This window comes from Ahaetulla prasina, chromosome 1 (genome assembly GCF_028640845.1).
Source record: "Ahaetulla prasina isolate Xishuangbanna chromosome 1, ASM2864084v1, whole genome shotgun sequence".
Classification (NCBI taxonomy): domain Eukaryota; kingdom Metazoa; phylum Chordata; class Lepidosauria; order Squamata; family Colubridae; genus Ahaetulla; species Ahaetulla prasina.
The window spans coordinates 303148595-303168886 of NC_080539.1; the positions used below are offsets into that span (position 1 = coordinate 303148595).

The 20292-nt window shown below is 35.2% G+C and overlaps 1 protein-coding gene across 3 annotated transcripts in view; it reads left to right on the forward strand.

Moving 5' to 3' along the window:
• TTBK2 (tau tubulin kinase 2) overlaps positions 1-16002 on the forward strand; it is a 65635-nt gene extending 49633 nt beyond the window's left edge. For 2 of the 3 annotated variants that reach the window (XM_058161983.1, XM_058161985.1), the window contains exons 14-16: positions 786-1037; positions 6086-7353; positions 12655-16001. In XM_058161983.1, coding sequence (XP_058017966.1) covers positions 786-1037; positions 6086-7353; positions 12655-13123 — 1989 coding nt within the window. In that variant the 3' untranslated portion in view covers positions 13124-16001. Of the gene's footprint in view, positions 1-785; positions 1038-6085; positions 7354-12654 lie in introns of all 3 variants that reach the window. The other variant, XM_058161986.1, reaches the window with a different exon arrangement.
• The last annotated feature ends 4290 nt before the right edge of the window (positions 16003-20292 follow it).

Genomic DNA, 20292 nt, shown 5'->3' on the forward strand with positions numbered 1-20292 from the left:
GTGAAGGGAAATGGTCTTCCTACCAAAAGTCTAAGGTTCCAGAATGCTCCACGTAGGTTACTGTGCATGTGCAGAACCCATACATGCAGATTCACAGACCTAAAGAACTGCAATTATAGGTAAGTAACCAGGTCCTTTGTTCTATTATTCTGTAATAGTCATTATGTGTATCTGAACAATGTGTTTACAGTAGAGTGTTATATTTGCAAGCTGATAAAAAACACTGTTTGGAATGAACATTGGGTCGGATCCAGGTTTTATTTCCCTGAATAGTTCCCTGAAGAGATTTCCAACACCACACAAAGAATATTATGGGGAAGTATAAGGGAATAATAAAGCAAGGGAAATTAGCAAATATTGCTATACTGCCCAGGGAAGTGTTCTCCTTTTATAAATAGAATAAGCTTTTCCAATTGTGGAAGCAAGACCTGGATCCAATTCAGTACATTTCACTATTGGTTATTTTTGTCAGGTAGGATTTACAAGGCAATCACATTTTTTTTAGTAATACTACTACTAATACTACTAGTACTACTTTTACTAGTAGCATTATTTTATAATCACTTTTCTGAATTTTCTGTGTTATTAGTGGTATATGGGAAAATATTGCTAAATCAGAGGAATAAAATAAGTGGTCTTTCTAGTTTCATTTTTAAAAAATGGTTTGGTTTATTATTGGAAATAACTATTGGAAGACTAATGTATAAAACTAGATAAAGAATAATAAAATGGTCTTATTAAATATTTGAAACATTTTCTTTCTTTTCCTTGCCATATTCTCACAGCTCAGCTCATTTCATATGTCACATTTCTCCATCCCACGAATTTCAAGCCCCAACATCTTCTGTACCCTGAACCCTATCTCGCACTTCATCACCCACATGGATCCTAAGAAAGTGACAAGCTTTCCAAGGAGTCAATCAGCAGAGAGCCACTCTTCCTCTTCCTGGTCACCTTCCTGTAGGCAACTTCCTGTTATTCCCTCTGGAAACAAGTTTCCCACTGTCATTCACATCTCAAAAGCACAACTTCAGCAGGTGAATGCATCTTCATTTTCATCAAAGCAACTACACTGTTAGTCATTTGAAAAGCTTTACAGTTCCTATATGCAGGGCTGAGATTTGGTTTATTTGTCTGAGTAGAAAAACTGAAAGCTGGGAGATACAGCTTTTTTGAGAAAGAGTAAACTGTTTTAAAACAATGGCAAAATCTTCACAGGATAGATCAGAGTGAATCCACTAACTAATCCTTTATGTAGAAGATAAAATTATTTTTCAGAAATTATGAATGACTTTTTTGTAATTTAAAGTTTGGGGAATAATTTCAATAAATAAGACTCAAAATTAAAGCTGTTAAAATTAAAACTGATATATGCTTATTACAAATACAAAAAAGAGAAAGAGAGGATCTAATTTATTGATTGAGAAGGTAAACATTTGCATTTTTTTAATAAGCAGAATGCTAAAATACATATTATTCAAGACACGAGTTTAATAATAGGAATCAGTAGTTTTAAAACTGTCAAATGAAAAACTCCAATTAATCTAAGAACAGAACACTCAAGCTTTCTTTCATAATAGATGTTATCCATGTTATTTTAACATAAGAAAAATAACTTTATATTAGTAGAGCAACTAATCTAATGATGACTAATTAAAGCTTAACCTTTAATTTGACTCCATCCCACCATAAGCATTATCATATGTAAAATTCATTTCTGCATGTAACTTTTTGCTTTTTATATAAAATACTATTTCTCTCAATATAAATTTTTGTTTCTAATTGAATATTATTGGGCAATAAAAAGGATAAAAAAATATTCCAAAGGTCAAATTTTCTTTCTATAAGCCATATTTTCTATGTAGCAAGAAGTAATCTCTTTAATTAGATTTCATACATTTTTAACCCCTGCTGTTTTACCTTGTTTATGGTGAAAATGCAGTTATTATTAAAAATTAGCAGTTTTAATAATTTAGGAGTTAGAACTCTGATCCTGGGCATTAGAATAGAATAGAATAGAATAGAATAGAATAGAATAGAATAGAATAGAATAGAATAGAATAGAACAGAATTTTTATTGGCCAAGTGTGATTGGACACACAAGGAATTTGTCTTGGTGCATATGCTCTCAGTGTACATAAAAGAAAAGATACGTTCATCAAGGTACAACATGTACAACACAATTGATGGTCAATATATCAATATAAATCATAAGGATTGCCAGCAACAAGTTATAGTCATACAGTCATAAGTGGAAAGAGATTGGTGATGGGAACTATGAGAAGATTATATAGTAGTGCAGATTCAGTAAATAGTTTGACAGTGTTGATGGAATTATTTGTTTAGCAGAGTGATGGCCTTCGGGAAAAAACTGTTCTTGTGTCTAGTTGTTCTGGTGTGCAGTGCTCTATAGCGTCGTTTTGAGGGTAGGAGTTGAAACAGTTTATGTCCAGGATGCGAGGGGTCTGTAAATATTTTCACAGCCCTCTTCTTGATTCATGCAGTATACAGATCCTCAATGGAGGACCTGTATACTGCTATTATGTAAGATTAACTACACAATCTTACATAATGGCCATAGGATCCAAAACAAAACAAGAAACAATATCTCAATTTTTCAGAATGATTATTTCCTTTTAATGAAAGTAACTATTGCAACAGGAAGACAAAAGCTAAACATATATTTAATATTTGAAAAATAAACGAAGAATTGAAAGAGGAAAAAAACCTGGATGTGCCTAATCTGTTTCAATTCTGTATATATAAAAAACCCTGATAGATGTTTGTAGCTAATAAATTACCGTATATACTCGAATATAAGCCGATCCGAGTATAAGCCGAGGTCCCCAATTTTACCCCAAAAACTGGGGTAAACTGGGGACTCGAGTATAAGCCGAGGGTGGGAAATGAGGCACCTACCGGTTGGGGAAAGCCTCCCTCCCTCAGCTGAGAAGGCTGGCGGCTCCCCGCCCGCCCTCTCACTGCACCGCAGGGCTTCCGTCCGTAAAATGTGAAAAAAGAAAAAAAACTCGAGTATAAGCCGATCCGAGTATAAGCCGATCCGAGTATAAGCCGAGGGCTTAAAAAAACAACTCGAGTATAAGTCAGATAGACCAGTATAAGCCGATCCGAGTATAAGCCGATCCGAGTATAAGCCGATCCGAGTATAAGCCGAGGGCTTAAAAAAACAACTCGAGTATAATTATGTCTATATTTGAATACATTTACCGTAACCTGTCAGTTCTTTGGTGCTACATTAATTTTTTCAATCAAATCAGTTTGTTATCTATTCAAAGAAAATAATAGCCTTGTTATCTGCTTTGTGGTAGCAATGAGAATTCTGAATGCAAGAATCTATTGGAATCCAATGCAGGATTGCAACTGAATGAAATCATCAGGTTTTCCAATTACTATCCATTATTATATTTTTTCTTCTTTTCTTCTTTCATGGCATTTTCTTCCCCTTGTTTCTTCTTCTCCTATTTGTATCTGTTTAAATCGAGTATGGAGCATTTTTATTTTTATTTTTGAGGGCAACATTCCTTAAGGAGCTCCAAACTGCCAGTAAGTGGAGCCAGAGCACAAATTAAATAGGGCCAATCCTTTTCTTTTTCTTTCCATTGTTCCTTGATTTTACTGATGAACAACCATCTACGAACACCTCTTGATTTTTGTAAAAAATTGTGAATATTTTTCTTTACACGTTTTTCATAACTTCCTCCTATTTTATCACATCAAGGAAATAGACAGTTTTTATTTGGCCCAAGACTAATCAACTTCTCTTGCAATCTATAAAACAAGACATCCCTCAATTTATTATTTCAGGGAATCTATCTTTCTCTCTCACTTATTCTCAAGTATTCAACTTTCAAATCTGAACATGATCATTGAAAAAGCACTTAAAGCATTAAATGTTCTGGTATTTGTCATCATTGAAATGTTCTTATACTTCATGGTCTTGTCTAAATGTGTCATTTTCTCCCTTCCCGATAATCTCTTTATTTCTCAAACACATTGTTTATTTTTATCTCTTCTTGATCCCAAGGGAAAAAAATATATTCATCTGCCACCTTAACTTGGATTTTTCTTTTCATTCTTACACAAGCTTTTAAAAAACTTTTGGGTAATAAAGTAATATTGTTGATTTATATTAACTTTTTAATGTTAATGTTAATGAGACCCCAATTTTGATTCCAGCTGGGATTTCCTCCAATTCTGCCATTTATACATTTATTGTGCATGTTATGAACAGTGTGCATCATCTGATTCACTTACTTATTCTGAGCTGTTCTGTTTCTCCAAATTCAACTCTTAATAATTGTTATGATTCTTCAAAAGAATAATCAAAGTTTTGGCACACTATTTAGCTGTCTTACGATCCATATTCTGGCATAATTCATGTCACAAAGCAAAGATAAATCATCTTACGTTCTCCTATTTCATTATCTACTTTATATTAGCTGTGTGATTTCATCTGTTCCCATTTTCTTCTGAAGTTTGATTTTATTTGGAATTTCTCTTTTCATAATTAGTTTGTATTCTTCCCTGTAAGTTCTTTAAGAAAACTTTCCTTGTGTTAACTATGAAAGCAGTCTTGGTTTGGTAATTTGCACATTCTTTTGAATTTCCTATCTTTGGAGTAGAGATGCACACCAGTCTCTTCCAGTCTTTGGAACACAGTGTTGTTCTGTATTGTTCAGCTAGTATTCTGAATTACCTTTTCTGTTAACAGCTTTAAATAGTTCAATGAATCTGTTCTTTTTTTATTTGGCAGCTGGTCTGTTCCTGTATTAGCTCAGTTTCTGTAAAGTTGATTTTTAAGTATGTTCTCTTTCTGAAAATGTTTCTGACATCCCATAATCCATTTTATAAAATTTTTCAATATAGTTGTCCCATCTTATTTTACCCTCATTTGCCATTGTTATATCTCTTCTGTGATTACTTTCAGATATTTTACTTTAGCTGTGTACTTTCTTATGAATTCTCCTTAAATAGGCCTCTTTTCTTATTATTTGTTAACATCCTTGCTTTAGTTATCTTTTCATTTATGGTTTAACAGTGGAATTTTGCATACTGTTGTCACATATCTTTCATGCATGTACGCAAAGGAATATTTTGTGTTCAAGGAACAGGGACAAACCTGTCAGGAGGAGAGATTTTTACAGTTGAAGGCACTGATAAAGGTCAGTGCCAGTGAAGCAAGTAGAGTGGAAAGGCTGTGCAGAAAGATAAGTAGAAAGCAAATTGGGACAGTGATTATAGAAACAGATTCAGTAATAATCTGAAGTAGATGGGAGGAGTATAGAGGATATAACAGACTATTTTTGCTCTGATGCAAAATAGTTTGATGAATGTTGAAGACAAAAGGCAAACATTTAAAGCACAACAAACAAATGATCTATGAATTAATCAGATTTTCTATTGTGTATAGTAACTATTCCTTATTAAGTATATTCTTATAATATTTCTTATTGGAAATAACTTCAAAATAGTTCATAAGATCACTCATCCAGCAAATGAAGACAATTATGTCAAAAGACTGACACCATTGATGCTTATGGAATTTGTAGGTCACGTTTCCAATAATTCTCACTATATTTTCTTATAGACTGAAGTTACAATCTGATGTATCTTTACACCAAAGTAAAGTTGAGTTTTCAGTAAAGAGGTATAAGATTAGACTACTTAGGCCTGCCTCCTTAGAGCCCGTTAAAACTTTAACAAGAAAAGGAAAATAAAATAAAATAGAAGGTTGCAAATACATTTTTACATTGTGTAATTAAGAAATGAAAGTACATCAGTTAAATTAAAAGCATGTAAAAAGGACTAATTAGAGCAAATAAAATAAGGTGGATAAAGACAGATACATTTAGAGAGTGAGAGGAATAAGATAAGTGATTTTGATAAGAATCATCCTATTGTTAAGTGATCCCAAATTGGACTGAAACTTCTCTTCTTTTTCATTGTATTCAAGATATAATGAAAAAGAAATTAAATACTATTTTGAATTTGATTTGATAGTATATGGTGATGTCAAAAACAAATAATTTATGGTCAACTCATTATTTAAATATTTTCTTTACAGGTTACAATCCCCAGGCCATCAATGGCATCCACACAGTCTACTTCTGAGAGTTTTCATTACGGGCAGCATCTAGACAAGAAAGATCGGGATCCTCGGGTTTTGGAACATACAGTTGAACTTTCCTCCCCTAGGGAGAATGTTGCTGCCTTGCAAATGGCAAATGGTGCATTGACTTTTAGCAGCAGTAGAACAGAATTAATTCTCAAATTAGATTGCAACCAAGGGACACTTGATAAAGATGTTGATGAAGGCATTGAAAACCAGAATAATAGCCAAACAAATTTACTTGAACAATACATGAAGAAACAAGAAGGAAGGGAAAACGTGAATCTTGTTGAAGGAATAGATGACAAAGAGCCTTTCATTGCTTGTGAAGATGCTGTTGAAATACAAATTAAGGAACCCTGCTTAACTGCTTCAAGAAGCACAGAATCTGTTTTGGATGGACCTCAGGTTATTTCAGACCCAGAAGAACCAAGACCTTTGGCTAGCTGCTCCTTACTAAATCAGGGTACAAAACAGGAATTACAGAAACAGTCAGCTGCTGAAACATCAGATGTTTCTCTGTCAAGAAGCACTGACCTATTTGCTTACAAACATGAAAGTCAAGAAATACAAGTACATGAAAATGGCTTCCATGATGAGGATATTGATCATGCTAAGGAATTGCAATGCCAGCAAGTAAAACTTGCCACACTTTTGCATGAAACAGAAAAAGAAGAGCAAAGTATTCAAAGAAATGGAGAACTATTCTATTCTATTTCAGAGAATGAAACTTCTAGTCAGTCCAAAAGAGAATTAGTTAGATCGCCATTTGTAGCTAGGCAGAGTCGCATACCAGTTTTAGCACAAGAGATAGATTCCTCATCAGAATCTTCTCCTGTTTCAGCAAAGGAGAAGCTACTTCTAAAAAAGGCCCACCAAACGGACTTGGTTAGACTATTGGTAGAAAAGCGACAGCTCAGATCTTTCCTGGGTGACCTTTCAAGTGCCTCCGACAAGTCACTGACGGAAACAGCAGTAGCAGGTTCCATGCCATTTTCAGAAGATGTATTGACCTCCTTTTCCAAATTAACATTGGACACTCATTTGCGGAGTCAAGTACAAGAGAGCTTTTTGTCATCAAATAATCCTCAACCCAGAAAGAGCAAAATACCAAGACCTGTATCTTGGACTACTACAGATAATATTAGCACTTCAAACTCAGCTCAGTTTTTTCCTCGGCCACCCCCAGGAAGACCACCAACAAGGCCTGGAGTAGAGGTTAGGTAAGTGCACACATCTATTTAAGCAATATGAAGTATACACCTTACAAATTGCACAGTCCTTGTTACTTTAATTATTTGGTAGAAAGCATAAGTGCACATTCAAATAATTTTTTCCTCTTTTAAAACTGAGGAAAGGTTTTATGAATTAACATTTGTAATAAGTGCCTGAAGTGGATATGAGGTACTAGATTTCTAAATGTTTTGGTTTTCAGATTTGAGTTATATAATTCTAAGGGGATGATAAGAATTGTTTATTTCTATGTGGAGAACTTGAATATAAAAACACTGATTCTTTCATTTTTATAATAAGCCCTCTGTATTGAAATCTGTAGTGTATGTCAGTAATATAAATGTCTATTCAATTATAATTTTAAATACTTAAATTAAATTATACTTAATAGTCAGAAAATTTAACTTAGAGCCTCACTGTAATATATCTTTTGATCATGCTGTTAGAATATACATTATGTTTTCTACTTGCTGTAATGCAAACATCAAAATGCAAGGGGATCAAACCGGTCAGTCCTAGAGGAAATCAACCCTGACTGTTCTTTAGAAGGCCAGATCCTGAAGATGAAACTGAAATACTTTGGCCACCAATGAGAAGGAAGGACTCACTGGAGACGAGCCTAATGCTGGGAAAGACTGAGGGTAAAAGAAGAATGGGACGACAGAGAACGAGGTGGCTGGATGGAGTCACTGAAGCAGTAGGCGTGAGCTTAAATGGACTCCAGAGGATGGTAGAGGATAGGAAGGCCTGGAGGAACGTTGTCCATGGGGTCGCGATGGGTTGGACATGACTTTGCAACTAACAACAACAAAAACATCAAAAATAACAAAATGAGATTTTATTTAAAATAAGTGAAAGTGGCTTGGTTAGAAGAAAATAGAAATAAAATAAGCTGTGTTTATATTCTATAATACAGTCAGTAAGTTATGATTTTATTGTTGTGACTAGCTGATAACATACCAGAACTTTATTTAATTTAATTTATCACATTTACTTGCCTGCCTATCTCATAAGAGCCTGATTTCAGGCAGCATACAATAATAAAAAGACTTAACAGACTTAAAATGAAATAAAATATAATAATAATAATAAAAAGAAATGCAACTTGCGTAAAAATGTGCCACATGCAAAGAAATTAAGCTGAACTAAACTAGTGCTACAGTTTGGAATTTAGAAGTGTATTATTGAATTTGAAAGAGAACATAGCACTTGGATGACTTTTGGAGAGCTGACGATGTGGTTTGTGTGTCCATTCTGGCCCTCTTAGCAGCTTTTGATACCATCAACCAGTTCTGGGGACTGGGAGTGGGGCACACTGAATTTCAGTCGTTCTCTTTCTTTCTCCATGGCTGCTACCAGTCAATGCTAGTAGGGGAAGACAGGTCCAGCCCTAGAATCTTATTAGGTATTGTGAAGCTATTGGGAGAGGTCATGCATCAACATGCTCAGCCCCTGGAGCTGTAAAGGCCTGTATGAGGAAAAAACAGGTCTGAATCATTCCTAGCAAAAGGAATTGTTTGTGGGTTTTTGACCCTCTGGCATCTGGAGAATTGACATTTCTGATATTCTTGATGGGATAATATTCCCCTGCACAAATTTGGTCTGCAGTTTGGGGTCCTCTTGGACTTATGCTTCTTGCTGGAGGAGCAGGTGACAGTTGTGGCCGTGAAGTCCTTTAAACAGATCTGCCTTGCACCCATTCCTGGACTGGGAGATCTTGCTGACAATCACTGATGCCTTAATTACCTCCTGTTTGAATTGCTGCAATGTGTTCTACATGGGGCTTTCCTTGAAAATTATACGGAAACTGCAATTGGTCCAGAATTCAGTGACATGCAGTTTTAGCTGTCCCATGGTTTATTTGAGCAATAGTACTGCTGCATGAGCTGCAGTGGCTTCCAGTTGTTTTCTGGATGCAATTCAAAGTGCTGGTTATTTTATTTATTTCTATTTTATTTATTATATTTATATGCTGACCATCTCCTGGGTAAGGTGACTCTGGATGGCTTTCATCTTTAAAGACATACATGACACAAGGCATGTTACTTGGAGGACGATCTCTCCCTGAGGTTATCTGCTTTTCCTACTAGTTTAGATAGTATTAATGTGCTCCAGATTACCTTTCTTAAATATTTTTGGTGGCCACCTCAGTGGTTGCCACAGTGCCACCAGAGAGCTCCCTACCCTTTAAGCCTCCCAGAAGGCTGTAAAGACATGCCTTCCCTCTAGCATTGCACTAGGATGGGAAATTGAACTATAAGGATGCTTGATCTGGGATACGTGGGAAAGGGTATGTTTTTAAGTATGTTCTGTGGATTGTTGTAAGCTGCCTAAAATTATTGTATGAGATAGGTGAAATAGCGCCTATTGTATGAAATAGCAAAAGTAGCAACCTGATTGCTAATAAATAGAATTGCATGTGGAAAAGGGTAATTCAGTTCTTTTGCCTCCAATTCCTTGGGTATATCATCAGTGTTTTCCTCCTAATCTCATTATACAATTATGTCTTCCATTTGACCAGTACCGTAGGAACAAAGGTGCTGTTTCACTGAATGTTTTGCAAAATCGCTCTCTGAGATATGCTACAGGCATAATCTGTAAGTAGTGGAATGTAAAAGCCTTCTGTAGTGGAACACTGGGAATATTAGCAAGATACGGATAGTCCTCTTTAAGCAACCCTACTAAAATCATGTGATCATGTCTGTGCTAACAGTTTTACATAAAACAACGGTACTAACTGACTGTAATGGCAAATATATGGCTGAGAGAGAGAGACACACACTGCAAAAGTCATAAATGCAGGCATTGGTCACAAAGTTACTTCATAACCTTCAGGCTGCTCTCTGAAGCATTAAGGGAGAACTACTTATACTAGGAAAGGCTTCTATGTTTTTTATAAATGGTGTACAATGAAAATCTGAACAACTGTTACTACAGTACCATGTCTACAGGTATCCTCTTCAGAGAGTCTACTTCTAAATTTTCTCTGCTCGAGTAATTAAGTTCCATAGCAAGTGACAGAAAAATTATAGTAAATGAGACAAATATTTGGTCCATTGATTCCTACCCATATATTGCAAATAACGAGTTTTAAATATGCAGGATTGTTGAAGGCTTTCTAATTTCTCACAGGACCTTAGTAATGCAAAATCGAGTCTTAACAGAGATTGAGGGTAGACCTATTTTCATCCTTAGCAGGAAACAGAATACCTAAGGGGAAGACTTTGTTTTGGACTATTTTCAACTAAGCCTTCATATTCCCCTTCCTATGTAATATCTGAGCTATCACTTTGTCCTGAGATTTATTTATTTATTTATTTATTATTTATTAATCGTATTTATATACCGCCCTATCTCCCGAAGGACTCAGGGCGGTTCACAGGCATTTAAAAACATATAAATATAAATACAGAATAAAAACAATTAAGAAACTTATTTGAAAGCCCGTTAATTAAAATATACAAATAAAACCCAATTAAAACCCATAAATTTAAAACCTAGCTCAGTCCTGCACAATTAAATAAATATGTTTTAAGCCCGCGGCGGAAGGTCCGAAGGTCCGGAAGCTGGCGGAGTCCGGGGGGAAGTTCGTTCCAAAGGGTGGGAGCCCCCACAGAGAAGGCCCTTGCCCTGGGCGTCGCCAGACGACATTGCCTTGCTGACGGCACCCTGAGGAGACCCTCTCTGTGAGAGCGCACGGGTCGGTGAGAGGTATTCGGTAGCAGTAGGCGGTCCCGTAAATAACCCGGCCCAATGCCATGGATATTTCAGATGTGGTTACAAGTTGCCTTCCTTTTAACTTAAAAAAAAAAAACCTTCAGGATAACTCTTATTGTACATCAGGCAGTTACTAAAACAATAGATATATCAGATGTCCTCCACTTGCAGGAGATGCTAGATATTTGAAGGAAGAACATTGCTAGTTTTTTTGGCTGTTAATCGACCATGTGTTTTTTCCATGTTACTTGTGCCAAAGTTCATTGCCTCAGTTTTATTCTTTCTCAATATTCAACCAATAACCAGCAGTCTTTTAAAGCCAAACTTGATGCAAGAGATAAGAATCATGTCATTGGTATATATTAGAATTGAGATTTTGTATCTATTCAGTGATACAGTGAATCACAAAAAAGCTTTGTGATTCCATAATCATTATAATATCATTAATGTAAAAAATAAATAGGAAGGGAATGAGTGGACAGCCTTGCTTAACAGCTTTCTCCAATGATATAGGTATATCATATATATAATACAGACTAAGGTTGCATGTTAGATGAAAACTTTATATAGGTTAAAAAGTTAGATATAGGAAATCAGTTATACTAAAATTTGCAAATATAAGCAAATAAGAAAACAAAATATGTCAAAAATAAAATGCTCCAGTTAAGCAGCAATGTTAACACAATCTTAAAAAGTATAGATTGTTAATCTTTAAAAATCAGTTTTAAATAATAATGTTTTTTTTTGGGGTTCAAATAATCTTTGAGAAGGAGCTTCCTGGATTTCAGCAAGAAAATCATAACATACCGATGGTGTCCTTCCTGTACTAACAATATTTGTTCCTTTTTCCTATCCATCAAATTAACAGAACTTATATAGATTCATATAGGGGATGACTTGTATAGATTTCTTTTCTGTTTACTTATTAGTTTTATTGCTGTTCAACTTTGAGAAGATTCTAGGTAATATAAAATAAGCAGCAATAACATTTTTTAAAAAAGTTGGACTCCAGAAACAGCCTAACCAAGAACAGAGTTAGGTTTTAAGAGACTTGTGGAATATTTGAAGAGTGGGAGCCTTATGTATCTCTAAGAGGGATGCTGTTCCACAGGGCATGAACCAACAATGAAGGAATGCTTCCTTGTTCCCACAAGATGACAGCATTTAACTAAAGGCACTTGGAGCATATTCACTCTGCCCAAGCATATTAGACTAGCAGAACCAGTTGAAAACTTGAAAGGCTTTACAGATGATGACCAAAACTTTGAATTTCATCTGGAAGCTAGCTAGTAGCCAGTGCAGCTCAAAAAGCAGCAATGGCACATAGACATAACAAGAATCTCTATTATTCCTTGTGCACTGCATTTTAGACCAGCTGTAGCTTCTGAATTATCTTCAAGGCAACCCTGTGTAAAGAGAATTACAGTAATCCAGTTGTGAGATGATAATGTAATGTAAACATTTTAAAGCCTAACTTAAGTTGAATATGGAAATACATAAAATATATGTAATATGACATATCCTGCATTAAAAAACAGAATGCAGAAATGACAAATTTCTTCTTTTTTTTCAAGGTTGCGGAGGTACAAAGTGCTAGGAAGTAGCAGTTCTGATTCAGACCTGATCTCCCGCCTGGCTCAGATCCTTCAGAATGGATCTCAAAAACCACGAAGCCCTTCACAATCTAAGAGTCCAGGATCTCCACATAGCCCCAAGACTCCACCCAAAAGCCCAGTCATTCCCAGACGCAGTCCCAGTGCCTCCCCTAGGAGCTCTTCTCTGCCCCGTACTGCCAGTTCTTCACCATCTCGGGGTGGAAGGCCACACCATGAGCAGAGAAGTTCATCCCCACATCTTGGAAGGAGTAAATCGCCTCCTAGTCTTTCAGGCTCTTCATCTTCCAGGAGATCCTGTCAACAAGAGCACTGCTACAACAAATCTAGCAAAAACGGTCTGAAAGGATCTAGTAGTTCTTGTCATCACTCTTCTAGCATTAAACCTCCCACTGGAAAGAACAAATCAGCCAATAAACTTAGCAGATAGGAACTGAATCTTGTCAGGTGTCAACCCCCCCTCTCCATTCAATCTAATGCATGTTGTGTCTGTGTACTATGTATTTTTAAAAAAGGGACCGTCTTCAAAGATTAGCATTTATCCTGACTTTTGGAGAAAAACTTTTCAGATGAATTATTTATATGGCTCACTTTGTATAGGAGTGGCCAGGCATTGCCCACGAAAGGGCAGCAAGCAGATCAGGGAAGCTGGAGATTGGAAATGGAGCAGCCAGAAAGTCCATCTGGAATCACATTGTTTGGGAGATTAGTGTTTTAATATGATTTTTCTTTCCTTTTTATTTATTAAAACAATAAACTGATTTTCATCAAGGAAAATTATAAAACCTGAAAGAAATGTATTGGGACACTACTAGGCTTGAGGTTTAATCAGCTGCTATGTGTTTAAGCACATTATTTGGGACAGCAAATTCTACAAAATCTTCTGTGTAATATTGGCCTTTTTCACAAACAATTTTACTTTGGTCATTGCCCACATTCCTTCTTTAAAAATAATTATTTCACCAAAAGAAAAAAGTATTTATATAATTGCACAGGATTACAACCCTGTATTTTAAGAGCTTGAGGTAACAATGTGTACAGATCCCAAAGCTTCTATTATCTGTTTGGGTTCTGATCCACTTGATTTCTTAACTGTTTATTCATTTCTAGGAACAGTTCCAATTATAAAATAAAAGTCAGATAATCTTAAATTATGGTAGAAATACAAAGGGTTTGGGATCATGTAACATCTTTATAGTTACATTAGACTGCAACTACTTCTCAGGGCATCACTGAGAGAGCCAGTGTAAAACTTAAGTAGAATCTTTTATCTTTTATGAAATACTTCATTCACTTAACTTTACTATAATGTTCATCTCCAGTGTTATCAAACTGAAGAAGAGGTGAAATGTTTACACATTTAAACTTGAAACTTCATCCTTAATCTAGAAGACAATTGAAGCTTTAAACTTCTTTATAAAAGTGATTGAAGTATGCTAGAGAAAATTAGCAGATCCTTTATTTTCTCTAGGAGGTAATACTTGCTAGGATAAAGTTACAAGACTGTATTTGAAATGTTAAAGTCTCTAATCCTATATTGTATAGAAAAAAGTAGTATGTGCATTTCCCAATATGTACAGCCAATACCTGACCAGTAGTGCTATATCTATGAAAGGGGATTGCAGTATCCTCATGATTTTGCCATAGTGTAGATGTACATGGTAGATTCCCTCCCACTTCCTCCAAAATATGCTTGATTTGAAATATGGAAAAGAGGACACTAAAACTTGTGTTTAAAGATAGTCTTCCATTCCCCAAAAACATTACTTAATGAATAAGATTGGCAGTTTCTAGTTTTCCCAAACACAGGTGTGATTGATTTAGACTGCCAGATTCAGAAATCAGTGATGGAATGGAATACAATGTAGAATGTAACGTACTGTAAGTATAACCAGTTCTTTAAATGGAGATCTGGATTAGAAGAAGCTAAGTATAAGAGGAACTTTGGCAATTACTGATCTGCTTGTTGTAGTCATCATACGCCTTAGCCAACATAAATTCTTTTTAATTTAATGTTATTTTATTTGCTGCCAAAATTGTAACTCTGGATAAAAAAGGGAACATTTTCTCTGTGAGCTAACACATTTCTAATGCTGCATTGAAGCTGCACTGAATTCTCTTGTTCTGTCAGAATGTGTTGGAAATTTTTTACTCTTAAATATGTATTTTCCCCCATAAGTAATGTAGCACAGTGTGGAATTGTAGCCTCATTCAGGTTTCAAGCACTACAGAGGGAGTGCACTAGCTGGAGCATATTTCCTATACTTTGAGAAACTGAATGATTTAAAAGATCTGTTGTATTATATTGTATAATAGGTGCTATACCAATAATTGCATGTTCTTATAGTAAGTTATATATTATAAATATTTATAAATATATACATACATACACATATATGCTTCTATATACTTTCCCGATTTTCCCATTACATTTGTAAAATTATGGAACACAGATCATGCTGTATTTCAGTTACGTGCCTGAATTATATGCCCTTTGCCTTGCTATTCCTGTTTGCTGGCATGCACAAAGCTGAATATTTTTCATGCTCAGTTCAGAACAGAAAGAGTACTCAAAATGGAGTTGTTCGGCAATTCAGTGTTTTGTATCAGCATTGACAGTTCCCTTTTACAATTCTGAATAAAATGGAAGGACTTTGAGAAACTATGTGTTTAATAGTCAAGGTCAGTGTAGGGTCTTGATTTTGTCTTTTCATCCTCTTTCTGTATCTTTCTAACCCCTTATGAGAACTTTTTCTGTTAAAGTGTGTGTCATGATACTGTTGGTGATAAATAGATATGTGTGATATAAAAAAAGTCAAGACTTTTTCTTCATCTTGCCTTGCCAGCTTTTACCCCTCTACTTGTTGCAACAATGCAGGGACTCTCTCTTTAGGCTTCTGACAGTAAAAAAAAGTCAGGTTGTTTTTTTTTGTTGTTGCATTTATTAGCTCTATAGAAATACATTCAGCCAAGCACATTATTCCAATCACTTGGGTGCTTGAAATATTCTACATGTTCAGCTCTTTTCCAATAAGTGCTTCCAGGGAATGTATTGTGAAGCTGTATAATTTGAGTTGATATAAAAAACAACAAAGCTATATGATTTCTTTATTATAATTCCTTTTTGGGGGATTGATATCAATTCATCTGGTTTCTCAAGTCCAACTTCAAAAATCATTCCTTTACATATAACCATTTTAAAATTATTTGCATAATCTGCAACGTATATATATATATATGTAGGTCTTTGGTTATTCGGGTTTTCTCCCGCGTAAAATTGGAAGTGTCTTGGCGACGTTTCGACGAAGTCTCATTCGTCATCTTCAGGCTTCAGCTTCGTGCTTCTGGGAGCAATGTGTGATTGCAGGTCTTTCTTACAGCTGCAATCACACATTGCTCCCAGAAGCACGAAGCTGAAGCCTGAAGATGACGAATAAGACTTTGTCGAAACGTCGCCAAGATACTTCCAATTTTATGTGGGAGAAAACCTGAATAACCAAAGACCTACATACAAACACCCGTGAAATCCTCAGAAAACATATATATATATATATATACACACACACACACACACACACACACACACATATGTTTTCTGAGGTTTTCGCGGGTGTTTGTATGTAGATCTTTAGTTATTCGGGTTTTCTCCGTGTAAAATTGGAAGTGTCTTGGTGACGTTGACGAAGTCTCATTCGTCATCTTCAGGCTTCAGCTTCGTGCTTCTGGGAGCAATGTGTGATCGCAGCTGTTTCTTCCTTTTAACTGCTAGTGGGGTTTGAACTGATTGGGTGGGAGCTTGGCTGTGCTCTGATTGGCTGGGGAGCAATGTGTGATTGCAGCTGTTTCTTCCATATATATATATATATATATATATATACACACACACACACACACACATGTTTTCTGAGGTTTTCGCGGGTGTTTGTATGTAGGTCTTTGGTTATTCGGGTTTTCTCCCGCATAAAATTGGAAGTCTCTTGGTGACGTTGACGAGTCTCATTCGTCATCTTCAGGCTTCAGCTTCGTGCTTCTGGGAGCAATGCTCCCAGAAGCACAAAGCTACAGCCTGAAGATGACGAATGAGACTCTGTCGAAATGTCGCCAAGACACTTCTAATTTTACGTGGGAGAAAACCCAAATAACCAAAGACCTACATATATATATATATAACATTACACCTAAGGAATAATATTTCTAGAAAGTCCCTGGAGGAACTCCTTCATAAATATGTCCAGAGCATCAGTATTGTAAGAACAGTTTCCCTTGCATGTATGGAGATGCATATCCCAAAGATTTATTTTCATGCTTTGCTGTCAGGGACAAAACAATATCTATTCTATGCATTAACAAAAAGAATGTTGTAGAAATATTATACATTTCTCTTACAAATGGTATATGTATCCCAATATTACCGTAATGTTCAGATTCTTTTATGTTAAAATCATTTGTATTTCTTTCCATGTTGTAGAAATGCAAGGAGGCATGTTCCAGACTAAATGGTCATTGTGGAAAGCACAGGTTAATGTCAATGTGTTTTTAATGTATTGAGTGGATTCACTTTTTAGGTTGTCATTCTGCCAAAACATAACCTAATAGTTATTAGAAAACCAACGGTTTACTAACAAAGCTTTAAATTATTGTAATAGACTACTATCATCACTCTCATCTTTCTGTAGTAATCAATGATTTTGTTACTAATGTGCATTGTTCTTTCCGCAACATTTACTGCTTTGGGAAGCAAACCAAAAAAGTATTGTGAGTTAATCTTGATTACAATACCTTTAGTTAATAAAATAATTGTGCTCGTAACTTTGAGAAAGAATGTATTAATTTAGTTTGTCTCAAATAGTAAGTTTCAAGATTAATGTTAGTAAAAGACAAGACAATTAATATGCATGGTTTAATCTGAATAAGCAAGTCCTGCCCTCCACAGCTTGAGCCAGAATAAGAAATGTTTTTTATTCTTTCGGTAGAGTTCATAGAACATTTAGCCAATTAAACTCAGTAAAAGCACCATCTACCCTCATTCAGACCTGCTCTGTCATATGAATGATCAGCTGTTGATATACTGGCTCTGGCACTGTTGCTGCTGTGCTGAAAAGTTACTGCTTTAGGGATCCACATTATCCTGGGGTTTTAGCAAGAATTTAAAAAATATATTCCTGCCAGACTGTTGAGGGTTGGTTGGGGGTGGTGGCAGCATAATTTTTTAGAATTAAAGGTACATTGCAGGCACATTAATACTTACATCATATTTTTGTCTACAGTGTAATTGTACTGCATGGAACCAAAAGCAGCTGAAACTTACCATCTGTAATGTCTTTGTAGGCAAATGCATACTCTTAGAACAAAACAAACAGATACGTTTATCTTTGCATCAGAGATAATTTGTCCATTTATATTGTATTTGTATCAAAAACATGGAGCTCCAAGTATAGTCTTCTTTGCTTTGGTTTCTTAAAAGTCAAGGAAATGCCTTGACATTTTGTTCTTGATAGTGTTCAGAAGTTAAATTTGCTTGGTCATCTTTTTCTTCAAGTAGGATTGCTCTAATCAGAGCTATAGGTCTTTGCTCTTAGAGTTTGGATAGATGTAGTTCTCTAATAGCTCAATTGCTTCCTACAATAAATATAAACAATGCCAGTTGTCTATTCTGTAATAGTAATCCGTGTAATATAAAAGCAATTTCCAGAAGACAAAGGACAATAATTTTAATATATGGATACTGAATGATATAGAATATATACTTTTTAACACCCTTAAAAGTGTGAAAGAATGTCTGAATTTTTCAAAATCTATCCATTATCTTAAAATATTGCTTTTATATTATCTTTTTCTGTGGCAAGTAAAATATCTTAATGTGGAAAAATAACGACAACTGGTTTATATCTTAGAGGGGAAAATCTTTTTACATACGATTTAAAATGGAAAATTTAGATGGTTAGTCTTAGCTGGTATGTTGTCAACTATGCTATGCTTACTATGCTATCTTCTGTAGTTATGATCATTTAATGTTTAACATTAGGGTTAATTCAGTCTTTTGTTTAGGTAGCATTGATCTTCTAGTGCAAGTCTTGCTTAGAGAATGGATCCTCTGACCATCCTGTTTTAAGGGGTTTCTTAAGTTTCAAGAGTACCTTTCAATTCAACCATAAGAGAAATCCAACATAATGCCCGTTCCCTGCTGTCTTTTCTTTTAGTGTACCATGAATTTTGCTGCTGAGATGTGGAGGAGTGAGAACATTCCTACATTAGGCAAGTCATGAGGAAAACATGCAGATTCTGCGAACTGCATTAACACCTCAGAGATAACTTGGATAAATGAGATCCCATGTCTATAATATATTGTCTGCTTTGTTTATGAGTCATGACTAATAATAGCTAATAGATACTTCCCTGAATTGATTGTGTACTCAACTAGATAATCTGACTGCACAATCTCTTCTGTTATTGTATATTAACTATAAAACAAAACACTAGATTTCATGCTTATGGTTCTTATTTGTATATTCATTTTGCTTTACCTATTATTTTTTTCCAAGGAAAACAGGTTAAGGAGATAGGTGGGCCCAGTCCTCAAATCAGATGTATGGAGACATTTGTTAGTCTGCATGCATTTTAACAACTAGTTGATTAACAATGTTCATATGAACAGAAATATACATGTAATGCTGCTTTTTCTACAATGTTTGCATTCTATTTCAGATACCCATTCATATAATTAAATGCAATAGGCTGTAAGTTGAGAGAAAGAAACAATAAGAACTACTCTCTGGTCTTGTTTTTTCTTAAATTTAGCAATAGCTTCATTACTCCAGTATTATTAATTGGTTTCTATCATTGTTTTAGCAACACTAATAATGGCAAACCCTTAAAACTAGAAAATATTTCAGTTTAACTTCTGTGCTTGTTTAGATGAGTAAGTTGTTTTTATGAACACAGTTCAGCTTGTTTATAGACAGTTCAAAGAAAGATATTCCTTTTCTACTGCAATAATTTATCACAAGGGCATTTTAAATGTAGAAAGCACTATGATGGGATACAGAGAGAATCTAAGTAATGATATACTCTTTTATATCTCCAATTTTCACACAATTCTCCGTGCTCAGGTTACAGTTCAAAATACTTGCTTTTGCTAATAAAAGGAGCTCATTACCACACTTTAACTGATCATTTGAAAAGAAATTTCTTCAAAACTTATCAAAGTACGTGAATTGTTAAATTTATTTCTTAGATCGTAAACAGGAACTTTGCTTTGATAATTTTTGGCTTTTGTTCATCTTAAATTTCAGCCTTTTGCCTTAATTTTCCACTGGGAATATAGGGTTAGGTCCAGACTGTAATTTGCCAGCAGGACTGTCCCTGAATTGAATAATGCAGTACACTCTTTCTGCTGGAAAATGGGGGAAAGCAAAAGAAGATGGGGGTCAGATAGAATATTACAGGAAGAGAGGAATTAGTGAGGATTCTCCCCTCCCTATTTATTCTTCAGAAAGGAAAAACAAAACAAGGAGAATAATGCCTCATCCCATTAACTTGTGGTTTCTCAACTTGGCATAAATTAGCGTAAAATTTCCTAAATTATTTCCTATTAAAATA